Source organism: Harpia harpyja, chromosome 21 (genome assembly GCF_026419915.1).
Source record: "Harpia harpyja isolate bHarHar1 chromosome 21, bHarHar1 primary haplotype, whole genome shotgun sequence".
Taxonomy (NCBI): Eukaryota; Metazoa; Chordata; class Aves; order Accipitriformes; family Accipitridae; genus Harpia; species Harpia harpyja.
Genome location: NC_068960.1, coordinates 18,330,534 through 18,345,176, shown reverse-complemented (window position 1 = coordinate 18,345,176; position 14,643 = coordinate 18,330,534). Strand labels below are relative to the sequence as shown.

Here is a 14,643-nt window from a genome sequence, read left to right as displayed (position 1 = left end):
GCCGGCGCTAAGGGGGCGGCCGTGACCAGCGGAGCGCGCCGCAGTGGCCGCTGGGGCTCCGTGCCCGGCGCCGCGGTCCCTTGGGGCGCTGTGGGGAGGACCCGGGAGGGGTGTGGGGGCCGCGGGCCGGCACCGGAGGTTGAGGGGTGGCAGCGGCGGCTGTTTCGGGGCTGTCAGAGCGGCTGTCCGCGGCCCCGTCCCTTACAGAGCAGTGCTCGGTGGAGCCTGGTAGAAATAAATGACGTGGAACACTCCTGCCTCCGGGAAGCTGCATTCATCCTGCCCCTCTTGGGCCCGGGAGTGTTTAAACAAGCTGAGATGTATTTGGTAGAATTAAGTACAACTTAAGGAACGTAGGTGAGGATAAGGGGCAACAGAACAGGAACGTAGTGGAAGTTGTGAGGAAGGCTGTAAGCACTGGGACCCCCGGAGCCCTGCACTGGGGGACCATGACTGGGGGGATGATAAACTCCCAGCTGACCCTGAGCTTGTTTGGGACTAGCTGCTCCAAATGGATGCATGTACGGCTGCGGGGCCTGATGGGATCCATCCCAGGGTACCAACAGAGCTGGCCGATGTCATTGCAGGACTTCTCTCCGTTATTTTTCAGCGGTCTTGGGAGTCTGGAGAGGTGGCAAATGTCCCAATCTTCAAGGAGGGTAAGAAGGAAGACCCTGGTAGTTACAGACCTGTCAGTCTCACTTCAGTGCCTGGTAGAATCATGGAGAAGGTTGTTCCAGGAGTTAATGAAAAACACTTGAGAGACAATGCAGTCGTTGGCCATAGCCAACGACAATAACCAGGACAGGTTAACAAGGAGAAAGTCCTGCTTAACCAACTTAATTTCCTTTTATGACCAGGTCACCCATTGAGTTCACCAAGGGAAGCTAGTAGGTGTGGTGGTCTTGGATTTTAGCAAAGCTTTTGGTGCTGTCTCTCACAGTATCCTCGGCTGATGTGCCAGCTCAGACCTAAATCATCCACGAATGCGCTGCTTACTGGAGGAGAGGTCAAAGGCTGGGGAAAAGCCCCACAGGCTGACTGCAGGCCCTGTGGAAAACAGTCAGAAACCGCAGGGACTGGAATGGCGTTGGCATCCAGTCCTGCAGGAGCGGCAGAGCCCGCCTGGTTCTGCTGCCAGGCTGCCACAAGCGTGTGGTGCTGTGGCACCAGTCTGGCTCCGCTGAAGGTCCATCCCAGTGTCGCAAAATGGAGGGGTTTGGACCACCAAAAGAATCACCTCCAATGGTACTAGCAAAGAATGATTTAATAGGAATTTATATAAATGCGCAACTTCACAGAATTCGATGGCAAGGTTCACTCTGTTACTTAATACATAGATGAAACATACAAAGGAAAACTAAGTTAGAATCAAACTAAGACTACGACACCCACAATACAAGAGGTTAAGAGAGAAACATACAAAGGCAAATTGGGTTAGAATTTATTTACAGAGATCAGGAATGTAAAAAGGTAGGGGAGACCCTCCCGTTGAGTCACAAGGTTCAAAGAAGACCCCCTTGCTTTCTAAACTCCTGATGGAGCTTAGGTGTGGCTGGATCCACTCCTAGTCCCAGACTTGGTCAACGCTTTATATCTAAAGGGATTATAATAGCAGCCAGAGATTCATTCACAGTTGAATAAAGTTCACAACGGTAACTTATGTATAGATGAAAAGCAGTAATATACTTGCTATAAAATATTCAGGTTAGTACACACACACATGCACAAAGACACTGAGATATACATAACCAAGTAAAAGAGGTATATACCTGTTAAAAATTCCCCTTGAGTTCAGTGAAAATACTCACGTCAAGTGCTTCAGCATCTTTCTCAATGGGCAAAGGATTGAGCCTCAAGGAGCAGAGAGTATCAGCCCAAGTGTTGTCAGCTTTCAGCGACAGACCTCCGGTCTTGGCAAACCGAAAAGTTTGCGAGCTCCGAGAAGCATCCCACTCAGAGGGAGATGCTGGTTGCAGCCCACTGCAGTGCAGGAGAGCTCAAAGGGTCTCACTTAGTACTGCTGTTCATGGGTTTGGGAGATGATTGGCTTTAGTCATCAGCAAATTACTGGGACTCCAGTAGCCTTGGTACCTTTTCACATGAGTTATGATTCCAATAAGGAAGGCTCAAAGGCTGTCAGAGAATGACTTAAGATTCAGATACAGGATGCTCCAAGGCTGTCAGGAGAGGACTGAAACATGTCCCAAGGTTGTCAGGAAATTACTGACTATCCCTACTCCCGTCCTCAGCCTCCACTGGGCAACAGCAGTCCTTGGTATGGTCAGTGCAGCTCCCTGTCTTAGCCATGCAAGAGTTCCTGGTGCAGTCAAGGGATGCTTAACTGCACAACTCAATACACTTATGCTAAGGCCTAGCGAGACTTCCCAAGTTCGTAGATCAGCCCAGAGAGGGGGAAGAAATGCACCACTACACCCAGCCAGACCAGTGTTTCAGCGGGAAGCACAAGAACCCTCCCTCCCGGGGCAGAGGCAAGGTAATCTCCACCGCCTTTACCTCCTCTAGATCTGACACACAAGTGTTGCATTGAAAACATCCCCTGAGGCTGGTAGCTGTGCTAGCGTAGCTATTTTTGACAAGCGCCTTCAGATGCCTGCCTCCAAGGGCCAGAAGAGGAACGAAAGACAGTTTCTACTTTTATTATTACAGTTTAATACAGCCTTTGATACAGGAGAAGCAGCAGGAGCCAACATGCAAAGCAATTAAAGTCACCATGTGAAAAAGGCACTCAGGATGATGAGATGGTTCTGAAGCAACGGCAAAAAGACCTCTTTGTTGTCTCTTACAGCATACTTAAATATTACAAAAACAGGAGCGCATATCTGGCTCAGCTGGGATGTTTGCCAGTCCTCAGAACACTTAAAGATAAATACATTCCACACACATACTCGTGACTGTCTTCAGCCACATCTTCCCAGGCGTACACCAGGCCATCCTCCGACCTGACCTTGTAAAACTACTTCTTCAAAGGCTTGGCAAACATACAGCACAACAAATTCTAACGTTCACTCGAAAACAAATGCCAGGTGTTCCGAGCTGCTCCCACAACCAGCGACTCGAGAAAGATCACTAACAGCTTGTGTAAGTAACTGCTCTTTCACAACAGTGATGCAGATGCATCTCTAGGAGCCCGTTTCCCTATGTGCTGCTGCCTGATCGTGTCCCAGAGTGTGAGGAGTTCATGGCAGATACCTAACCAACACATGACAATTAGGAGGAGGGGGCTGCTCTTTGATTTTGTCTTTTGATGAGTCAAGTCCATGGTTTGACTAGAGTCTAATATGCTCTGAAACCAGGAGGCCACCTTAAATCTTGTCTCTGCTGACAGTGAGAAGAGGGTTGGAGCCTTCAGGAAGAGGCAATGGCTTTGAGAGCAAGTCAGGAGATGAAGCTCAGCTCTTTGGCTGCAGTTTACCTGCTGCACAGAGCTGGGACCTCTTCGAGTCAACAGGTCTTTTCAATGCATCTATTAAACAACAAATGTAACCTTCCTCCCACTTGCTTCACGCCTTGGTCATCTACTTTGCCAGCATTTTCTCCTGCAGCCCTGCTGCAGCCAAACTCGGAGTTCAGCCAAAGCTGTGCTGCTCCCCGCTCCCAATCCCTCTGTTTGCCGGCCGCTGCGGCTGCCCTTGCTCTTACCTACGCACTTGCATTTTTTGAAGACCGTGAGTGTCCCGTGCCATGTGTCCAAATGCACCCCAATGATGGACCCTTGGCCAAACCTCGAAGAGAAGTTGGTTTTGTCTCCCTTGTGATGCAGTAGTCCTTAAAACAAGAAAAAAAAAAAAAGTCATTCAGTGGAAAGCCTGTGCTCCATTAATCTATCCTAACTCCTGCACTGCGAATTCCCACTGGTACAGCCTTGCTCAGTGCCTAAAAAATCCCTCCATTGCCTGATCCCTGCCCTCCCACCCCAGAGTGGGTGACATAAAGGGGAAACTTGAGGTTTTGCAATACCAGAGCGCAGGCAGCGGCACTGAAACCCCCAACCAGTGACGTGCAACCAGCAGTCCAGGTGCCCTGGAGGTTCATGCACCAGTCCTAAGGGGTCTGCAAAACGCAGGCGAGGTGAGATGCTCCAAGAGCTAAGAGCTGCAGGCAGCCACTCCTGTTGTCATTAACTTGCAGGCCTGGTGGCCTTTTTGGCCTCAATCCCATTCAGATCATTTACTTCTCAACCCCTTTGGACAACACTTATGCCCGCTGCTGCCCTTCCAGCCCTCCTGCCCTCTGCCACTGCCCTGCCTGCGTTACCTGTGTAGGACAGTCCCCAGCTGTCCTCGTCCTTGCCCAGCAGGCTGCAGAAGGTGTGGCGGTACTTGTCCAGATTCACATCCGACGTCCCAATTCCCACCATCTGGGAGGCAAGGCCAGGAAGAAGAACACAAGCTTAGTGTCTTTTTGAGCAACAAAACACAACCGAGACTCCACCTCCGCCTCTCCCCTCTGTTTCTTGCCACAGTCCAAAACACCCAGGGGTTTTGGTGAAGCCACGTCAGAGGTTTCAGGATGGACTTGAAGGCTCCCAGCTCCAGTTTCCTTACCTAAGTGAGGCGGCCCAGCCGAACTGCTGGAGAAGGTTGCTGTCCTGTTCAAAGAATACTGGACATTTCTGTGTGCCCATAAGTGACTCTGCCCCACGTACCATGTCTGTGCCGTAGACTGGGGACGTCATCTTGATCTCCCAGAAGTGCTGCCCATCTGCCAGCTCTTTGTTCCCCCGGATAGCGGCGGTGCCACAGCTGTACTCCATGTGGAAGTTCACCTTGCGGTTGTCGCAGGTCAGCAGGGTGGCCGTCGACTTATTCAGGTCATCCCACACCCAGTCAAAATCTGTTCAGGAAGCACAGAGGGGACAAGGATGGGCAAAGGCCCTCAGGGAGCAATCGCCAAGCCAAAGCACAAGCGGACATTTGTTTTGAAGGCCTGTCAGGTTTTTTATTTCATTTTTTTTTACCGTTTAAGAGGGTAAATCCTAAGCTGTGCACACTGGAGAGTTGTTTGAGGCCTGAACTATCCTGCAGTGTCCCACCAGGGATGGTTCAGTGCTCTGAACCCAAAGCTGTCAGCATTAACCTGTTCCCATTCTGGCTAACAAAAGCCAGAGAGATGCTGTGGTGACCTCCATCCTTGGAGATGTCCAAAACTCCACAGGACAAGGCCCTGAGCACTCTGATCTAACTTTGAAGCTAGCCATTCTTTGAGCAGGGTTAGGACTAATGACCTTCCGAGGTCCCTTAGGACAAGGAATCCCTGGAGTACAACTCGATTCTTGCTCACCTGGCCTGCATCCAGCCTTTTGGCCAAAGGGGCTTCACCTCTCCATCTAGGAAGGTCTTCACATAATCCTCTAGGGACTGAGCCTTATTCTTGTCAAGGTCATAACCATCCAACTTAATCTTCACCAAGTGGCAAAGCAGCTCCCTGAAGAACAGGAAGATTTCAAATACAGTTACGCGAATTAACTTTCCCCAGTTGGAGGTCATTCTGTTTATCCAGGGCTGGATAAATACGCCAAGACACGCCTGGCTCTGTGTAACACCTCGCTAATAAAACCGACCCTGCACTGCCTCCACAAGAAAGAGGAAGGGAAAGGCACGTTCCTCACTCTGCATGTGCACGCACATCAATGCGCCAGGGGAGAAAAGCCTTGTTACCCCTTCCCATTTTAATCTCCTGAAACAGCAGAGGTAGTAAACCAGCGCCAGAATTACAGGCGTCATTAACAACCACAGAACTGAACCTCTCTGCAGACCTTCGTGCTGAGAGGCAATGAGAAGGCAGGAAGTGAAGCTTGCTTTGCTCTAAATGAATCAGCCATCTACGGAGCAGCACCCCAATTTGGTACAGAATAAGATCAAGAAGACAGCGTGATTGATTCTCATTTTATCTTTCGTCACTCTCCCCTTCACCCAGCACTCTGTTCTTCGTCAGACACCTGGGTGCCAGGGGCGGCCATCCCCAATTAGCTTTAACTGCTTTCACAACCAGCATCCGGCCTTGTTGAGAGTCTAGTCTGCAGGATTTCAGCAATTCAGCCAAGTTCCTTCTTTTCCCAAAGATCTGTCCCTCTCTTTTGGCCTCAGCACAGAGGCTTCTTAGCACTTCTCTCAGAGTTGGCCGGTGCCTGAAATCAGCTTAATTTTGCAATGCATATAAAGGTGAGATTTAATAAATGCAACAGTGGCTCCATAAACACCACAGTCTGCCACAAACCTCCAAGCTGACTGTTACTACAGATGATCAGCGCTGCTCTGAAAACAAGATACAAATACCAAAATGCTTCACTTCCAACTGCACAGAATAAGAGAACTCACGGGTTCACTTAATATCTAAATTACGCAAACCTGATTTCATCATTCCATTGAAATTTCTTTCGCGGTCCCATGACACGCTTCCCTCCCTTTTCTTCATCCTCATCATCATCAGAACAAACTCGATCTCGCTGCTCTTTGTCCTTTTCCTCTTCCAGCATCCTAAGACGGAGACAGAGATAATGTGAAAGTCATTGTCCTGGAGATTCAGGAACAGGACTAAGTATCTCTGAACAACACTGTTCAGAGGTTTCAATAGTCAGTGACAACACACGCATGAGAAGAGGGCCTAAATCTCTTGCTTAGGGTGCAAGCTGAGCGAAGTGCTCAAGCTTAAGAAATCTCCCAGTATTGTGTAATAGAGACCACGGGACTAATCCAGCCTTACTGTTCTGAGACTGCCGTGTTCCTAAAGACATGCCCGCACAGAAGTGAAACACTTCAGCCAAGTTCTGGTCCCATTGATGCTGCTGTAGTTGGCATTGCCATAGGTAGCACAAAGAACACACGCAGCTTAATTAGGCCAATTGATGCCCGTCAGCAATTTTTAACTACAGAACAAAAATAGGTGGCGAACTTCATGAAAGCAGCCTACAGGTCACACGGAGCCTGCTGAGAAGAGCTACAGATGCATAACAAGCAAACAAGGAGCTTACTTGGCAAACTTGGCCTGAGTATGGGCTTGGCACTCCTCCTGGTACTTGGCCATCTGCTCTGGCATGGCCCTTCCAATGGCTTCCTTTAGCTTCTGTAGAGGTTCCTTCAAGCGGCCACCCTAGAGCAGCCACAGAACAGACTGAAGTTCCGTGTGGTGTGTTCCAGCCAAGACACCCAAATCTGGCAGGTCGAGACCTGGCCAGTTCTGAATCCACATCACCAGATGTGCTGCTGCCTGAACCATGCTCAGTGGAGGACAGCACCACGTTAGGCAGACAACAACTGTGCTCTGGAGATCAGGGGTAACATGCACATGAGACAGGGCTGTGCTGCCAAATTCACTCACCTGCTCGTAGAGATAAAGCTTACGGGCACGCTTGACCAGAGTGTCCTTACTGCATGGGAAGAAAGCAGCCAGGTGGGCGTACACCCCTGACCGGATCTGGCTGTTCAGCTCCCGAGTCTGCAGCTCTATGCTGAAGAACAAGACAAACACAGCATTGACCAGGGACCTGGCAGGGGTTCTCTAAGCAACATAAATGCAACGCTTATGCAACCTGGGGAGCTGGAGGCAGGGAGAGAGGGACAAAGTACAAGCCAAACTACATGACGGTTCTTTAGATTTTAGAATCAACACACTCAAGCCCTCTATCCCAAGCTATGCCTTTTAATCTAGTTTCAGAGTATCTGGAAAAAGAACAAAAGGATGTCAGCGGCCTCATTTATTCTGCAGTTCTTCCTGGTAGCTGAAGTGCAGGGGGCTGGCAGGCCTTCTGGGAGGGATGGCGGTTGCTTGAAATCCTGCTCCAAGCCCATCCCAATAGGATCGCTCCCATCCTCCACATCAGGAAAGGGGCTCCCTTCTGGGGATTCACTGAGGAGCCGCTCCAGGTCTAGGTCAGTTAACGAGTCCATAGCCGTCGCTGCCTGAAGCAGGTCGTTATCACTGGCATGGCCGAAGAGTGAGAGCAAAGGGTCAGGCATCGCCTCCACCTCCCTTGGGGCTGGAGGTTCTGCCAGTGAAGGAGTCTCCACTTTCTGCTCTTCATCTTTTTTCTTCTGAGCATCCTTCTCCTTCTGAAACTTCTTCAGCATTTCCTTGACACTAACAGGGCCGGAGTATTTCTTCTTCTCCTTACTTGCATTTAATGCTGTAAAACTGTAAACAAAGTACAGAGGAGGGAAGGGAACTGAATACAAGATGAAGGGGAAGAGACGAGGATACCTTCATCCCAGTTCACTTCAGCCATATGCTCCAATCCCCTGGAAAGGCTTAGCCCCTTAACCAATTACACCAGGAAAAATATTCTATGGCCGCTCAAGGTCCCGCTGCTTATTCAGCTTGGAGGAGGCTGAGGGGTGACCTCATCGCAGTCTACACCTTCCTTAAATGGGGGCACTGGAGGGGGAGGTGCTGATGTCCTCTCTCTGGTGACCAGCGATAGGACACAAAGAAATGGAATGAAGCTGCAACAGGGGAAGTTCAGACTGGATTTTAGGAAAGGGTTCTTCACCAAGAGGGTGGTCAGTCACTGGAACAGGCTCCCCAGGTAAGTGGTCATGGCACCAAGCCTGTCAGAGTTCAAGGAGCGTCTGGACACTGCTCTTAGACATATGGTTCAGTTTTAGGTTGTCCTGTGAGGACTCGATGATCCTTATGGGTCCCTTCCAACCTGAGATACTCTATGATTCTATGATCCTAACGTCATACCTGAGAGTTAAGGATAAGACTGAAGTCCTGACACTTCACCTGGAACCAGATGCCCTAAACGACATAAGGCATTTTCATTCAGTTATCTCTCTCTTTTTTTAATAACTTATCTATCAGGTGTTCACTTTCCCAACTTTAAATTTTAAGTTTCAGTTCCTTTTCTGTAATCCTCTATGCTTTCTGAATCCATTTGTCCCACAACTCCTATGTCAGATTCAATAACTGTTGCCCATGAAACAACAGGTGGGGAATGACGAGAAAGTGGGATGATGTTTAATGGAACTACCCTAAATCAGATTCTACTGGAGCAGAGGAAAATATACCCATCTATCGGAAATCAGGGAGACTTGAGGATACACAACACAGCTGTTCTGCACACTTCTCTGCCTCTCAACTCAACTTCACAATTAAGCCATGGCTTCCATTTTTAAGGTCTAGAGTGTAGCTGCCCTCCACAGAGCAACGGTCTCTCCACCCATGGCCCCCTACTCTAAAGATCCCAAGGTAAAGCTCTTCACAGCTGTGCAACCTGAAACTGAGGGAAGCAGAAAGACTCATGCAACAGGTTCAGCACCTGTGCAACTGCTCACATCAAGGACAGGGCTGCCACAGTGCAAGTCTCGCATTGATGTACAAGTCCTTCCTCACTGCAGAGAGATGATGGAGCTTAAACCATCTCCACTAGGTTATGCTCTTATTTAGCTACATGCATTATTCCAGAAAGGAAGATTGGGAAATGCACAAACAACTAGTGCAGAGGAACTGAAGCAAGAGAGAGTTAGCATGACAGCAGCTTGATGCTTTTTGCCTGCTAAAGCCAGGACAGCAAATACCTTTTCCTTCTGTTCAGGCTCTCCAGTATCTGCTCCCACCATTAGCGCCTAAACAGAGCTCCAAGAAACACCAACGCTGCAGCTAGCTCTGACCCTCTTTGCTGGGACACTCCTGCTGTGGAGCTCTGCTCCTTCCCTGATTGTCAGCTGCCTTTTTTCTCCCACTTTGGAAGCAATGGGGGTTTACCTGCTGGTGTTTATGCAGCATGCACTCAAGCCACCCCCCACTGCAACAGGTACTACTGCAGCGTAACAAAGGCCACCTGTAACCCTGAAGCAAGCTGTCAAGCAGCAAGCATTCCCTCCTCCTCCTCCTTACCCAGCTTTTGGAAACTTGGACTTTTTGGATTTCTTCTCCTTGTCATAAGAATCATCTTTCTTCTTCTTCTTCATTTTTTCACCTCCATCTTTCAACTTCCGCTTCTGGAGAGAGTTAAAACCAAGTCAAAATCAAAGCGACTACTGCTCATGGAATTGGACCTGCTCCCCCAGAGCCAATTCTGGCCCTCTCCCAAGAATGAGAGAACAGCTCCTTCCCCACTGGACACATTAACCCAAACCCCAGACATCTATCACCACGGTTCTGGTACACACTGTCTTCAACACTTCACAGCACACCTAGCTTTTGCACCAGAGACAATCCCATCAATAAAGGCGAAGGGATGCCAGGTGCTCCTGCTGCTTCCCCTCTTAGCTGCCTCACTTCAGCATTATGAAAACAGTGCTGTCTCCAACAGACGCTGACACCAAAGAGGAGCACTAGCTTCCCAGCAGAGTCTCCAGAACGCCTCAGATGAGAAAGAAAAGAACCCTTGCACATATCTTGGCATCCCCATAATACTAAGCGACTTTTCAGAGTGACAAGGGGCTGTTGTCACCTCTACTCTAGGAACCAGGCAACCCCACCAGAGTCTCATCTGTGGCAGACATGTTTCATTTTACTATCAAATATGGAGACAGAATGGGATTTCAAGTGCTCATCCCTATTCTCTCCACATCAATTCACAAATCTCACTCTACTTGGAATGTCAACACACTTCCATGCAGCAAACCCTCCAAACTCTAACAGAAGAAGTAATTCAGAAAGCTGGCTTGCTGACCTTGGGACACTTCTTCTTTTTCTCTTTAACATAGTCATCTTCAGATTCAGATGCTGAACGAAATTGCAGTGTTCCTGAGTTGACGTAAAACCCTCCATACTTTGTAGTAAGAGAAGCCGGAACAAGCTCATCGTACTGGAAATAACAGAGAACAATCTATTGGCACTGTAAGCTTTGTTACTTTATTCTCTAGCTGAGCTGCTTGGAGAATGGCGTGGAATTTGTGCTCCCCCAAGAACAGACAGGGCTGTGGACATGCCTGCTAACCAGCATTCTCCTGCCATGTGGTTGCCCCAGGATCTCTCATTCCCCAGCCCTGGCACACTCCTGGCTTGCACCCAGTTTGAGGTCTCCCCAGGTGCCAGCTCAGCCCCGCCAGGCAGCTGCCTTTAACCACCCTCACACCTGCCCCAGTACTCACTGCTTCAGAATTATCAATGAAGGAGTCAGATTCGTCGTATCCATACCCCATATCAATCAAGTCCTGAATACGGTCCTTTCTACGTCTCTTGCCACCCTAAACAATAAGAGATTGACAACGTCTTCATCTTTCTTTTCCAGTTACCACAGGGATAGCCCTGATACAGGACACTGACATTGGCTCCAGTACAGAAAAGCAAATGAGACCTTTTTCGCTCCTAGCAGCAGCAGAACCCAACCAGCGTTAACTGGTTGAGAGCTGAACAGCATTTCCCATTCTAAGGGATAACATAATATAAGGAAGATAAACAAACATGTTTTTCTTCAAACTTCCTAGCAAGAGCCTCCTCTTCATGCTTTTCTTTTTCATCATCATTAAAAGGATCAGCACGGTCTGTCTTCTTTACAAATAAGAGAGAAAAAAACATCAGAATCAATCCTGTCACACTACCACTAATAACCTATGCATTAAATGCATCACAACTAGAACATCCAGGCAGAAGCTCAAACAAATCAATCTTTAGTACAGTATTCTGAGAATGTCTCCAGGTTTTGGGTGCTCTCTCAGCTAGTTCTGTACCTGTCTCTGCTTCTCCTGACTCTCAACCCCCCCCCCCCCAAAGCAGTACAAAGCATCAACTGACTGCTAAAGAGTTCTGAAGAGCAACAGTAAAAATTACTAGAATCCAATCAACTTTCTTTTCATAGAAAAACACCCATAAGACAAAGATCGGATGCTACAGAAGTTTGCATGCCATTGTGTCCTGAGAAATGGCTTTCAACAGGCAAACAGAATTGTCAGGCAACGCCTCAAAGCACCACGTCCACCACACAGGAAGAGATGCCAACCACTAAGGTGGAAATGTTCACGTGCAGTAGGGCAGGGTCCCAAAAAAGATACAGCCACCTACCGTAGAAGCATCTCTCCTTTTGATGCTCTTTGGAAAAGAGCTGCTCATAGCTCCTAGCAAGCCACGTACCAAAAATCACTTTAGATCAAGCAATTCCAAACAACACGAGCATTACGTCCCACACTCTGCCACCAACACATCACCTTTCTGATGTGAGATTCCAGCCAAGGCAAGGGAGTGCGACAGTGTGGCCTGATGACAAGAACCCCTGCCTGGAAGCCAGTTCTCCTGCCTGCGGGATGCCTGACCGCTCCCCTTCCACCTCTCAGCACCTCACAGCTAACTCAAAACACCACTAAAACAGCAATACTGAAAAAGCCTTTGAAATCTCCAGATACAACACAGGTTCCCCACAGGCCACGAGGACACTTACCTTGTCTTCTGAAGAACCACCTTTTACTTTCCCACAACAACTCTCCAGAAGATCTGGGTAAAAAAATTCTGGACAACGTTTGTGATCCGGCTCAAAGAGAGTAAGTGCGATTCGAACAGTTTTTGCAGCTGGTTCAGGGTTCTGGCACTGCTCTCCATTGTCTTTCCCAGAGTTCACAAAGCTGTTGCTCAGTGGACCTTGAAGAGTGGTGAACGAAACCCTGCGCGGCTCTGTCATGGCTATGGCCAAATTGTACCAGTCTGCCCCAGCTGCACAGATACAGATTTCACTGGCTGGTTAAGGATAACTCAGGACGTTGGCAGTGGAACAAGTCATTTAATTCCGAAGTTTTCTCGGGAAATGACAAATGCCCATGCTGCTAGCCCTTGCTGCAATCATTAAAGAGAAAGAAAGAAAGGAAGAAGTCAATCTTCGAACCAGAATTCCCTCCAACATTGACAGCCCCCCACGCTGTCACTTCTGTCCATCCCCAGCTCTCCATCTCCACGCCGCACCACTCCATTTCAAAAGGCTGAAGGAAATACAGCTCTCGAGGAAACCAAACGACCCCGCCAGACTTGCTGGGACACGGCCCGGCAGCCCCGGGCAGAAAGGCCGGCCTGGGCTGCACCGCCCCGGGCCAGAGCTCCGCTCCGGCCGGCAGCTCTCCCGCTGCGCGGAGGCCCGGACACCCCCGGGCCGCGCACCGGCACATCCTCGCTGCCCTCCGATCCGCCCCGAGCAGCCCCCGGCTCCACCGCCCTGCGGCCGCCTCCGGCAGAGCCGCCTGCCCTCTCCCCGCCGGGCCGGGAAGCGCGGAGAGCTCGGGTTAGACCCCCGCCTCCTCAGAACTCCGCCCGAAACACCGTTAAACCAACGGGTCCCGCAACGGCGTCACAGGCCAGCAACGGCACCGGCTCTCGTGAGCCCTGGGCAGAGCAACCCCGGCCCCGGCACCCGCGGGGGGCTGAGGGGAACCGGGGCCCTGGTGCCGAGGGGGGAAGCGCGGGACGCCGCTGGCCAGGCGTCGCGTGAAAGAGTAAAGTAATTTGGCAGAAAATAAACCCTCCTGTGTTCCAGCTTGTCCTCTGAGATCAGGGGGGCTGGGGGCGGCTAGGTTTGGATTCGGAGTGATATCCCATTTGGCACTATTAGTCCGGTCACGTTCAACTTACTGAACTCTCACAATTACGGATGCACTAACAGTGCACCGCACTTTCAGCTTAGTCGTGCTCCATGGACTCACACGGCCGGACTTAGAGAGTTTGGCGGTACCCAGCAAGAAACCTTTACGGCTAGCTTAACAAATAGTGCAGTTTATTAGACCAACAGAAATACTGTTTCTTATGGATTGTCGGTGATAAATACACTGTCTGCGAAAGCACGTGCAAACATTGAGATTATGAATTATATAGCACGTGAAATAAGAAAAGCAACTCTATATATAGAGCTTTCTAAGTTTTCTGAGTAAGCACTCGGTATAGTCTAGATCTTACCCAAAGGCATCCCTATGGGGGGGGGGGGGAGGCTCAGCCCATCAGCTGATCCCAGGAGTCAGAGGTAGTCCGTGATGGTATCTTCCCTGACTTGTTTTCAATGACACCTTCCCTAACATCCCCCCTTTCTTAGGCCATTTTTATACAATTCTTCCAAGGTAGAGCTTGAGGGACTCTAGTCACACATACCTTTATTATGGTTGGTATAAAATTCTCTCGCTTTGCTTTTAAAGGTATAGATTAACAAAAATTCAGAGCGCAGGCTCAGCAAGGGTTGGTCGCACTTTGGAGACGGGTAGTCTTTGGAATGGAGGTGTGTTTTGGTATTATTATGACATAATGAGCAAATTTTGCACAAAGGACAGCATTTTGTCAAAATATGACAAACTATTGGCCCGGGGTGGCAAATATGCAGCTTATCAGTACCACAGTACCATGAAGTTCCCATCTCTGCAGCGATTCACAGAGCCTGGCCATGATCTTCACTCCACTCCACCCACCGTGCCGTTTTACAGGCAACGTTGTCTAGGCAACCACTGTGGAATGGATTCCTTTCACACCCGTTGCGTTCCACCCTGAAAGCTTCTTCGACGTTATACCTTTTCTTAATGTGTGAACAATGCCGTACCTTTAACACAGGTTTAATTTCTAAGCCACCGCTGTAATTATTCCACACCAGGGAAGGGCCTCCCCGCACTCACCGCCGCCGGGCTGCAGGGGGCGCTGCTCTCGCGCTGAAGCCGGGCACACGGCTGCGCGAACCATCGCCGCCTGTCAAACCCACGTGACGACGGCGGACCTATC

The 14,643-nt window shown here is 49.6% G+C and overlaps 2 protein-coding genes across 2 annotated transcripts; both read right to left on the bottom strand.

Annotated features, from left to right (window-relative positions):
• Positions 1-1,372: 1,372 nt before the first annotated feature.
• LOC128134998 (SPRY domain-containing SOCS box protein 3-like) lies at positions 1,373-5,034 on the bottom strand. The gene is made up of 3 exons (XM_052773411.1): positions 4,670-5,034; positions 4,279-4,381; positions 1,373-3,789 (listed from the first exon to the last, which is right to left on the bottom strand). Exons 1-3 carry the CDS (start codon positions 4,775-4,777, stop codon positions 3,536-3,538), a joined length of 465 nt encoding a protein of 154 aa, XP_052629371.1. The 5' UTR covers positions 4,778-5,034; the 3' UTR covers positions 1,373-3,535.
• Positions 5,035-5,213: 179 nt separating this feature from the next.
• On the bottom strand, positions 5,214-12,959 carry LOC128134971 (ubinuclein-1-like). Its single transcript, XM_052773358.1, is given in 9 exon segments — positions 5,214-5,448; positions 6,372-6,500; positions 6,995-7,113; positions 7,342-7,471; positions 7,660-8,154; positions 9,859-9,962; positions 10,640-10,774; positions 11,061-11,156; positions 12,344-12,959. Coding segments are annotated over 9 exon segments (1,593 nt in total). The 5' UTR covers positions 12,581-12,959; the 3' UTR covers positions 5,214-5,300.
• Between the last annotated feature and the right edge of the window lie 1,684 nt (positions 12,960-14,643).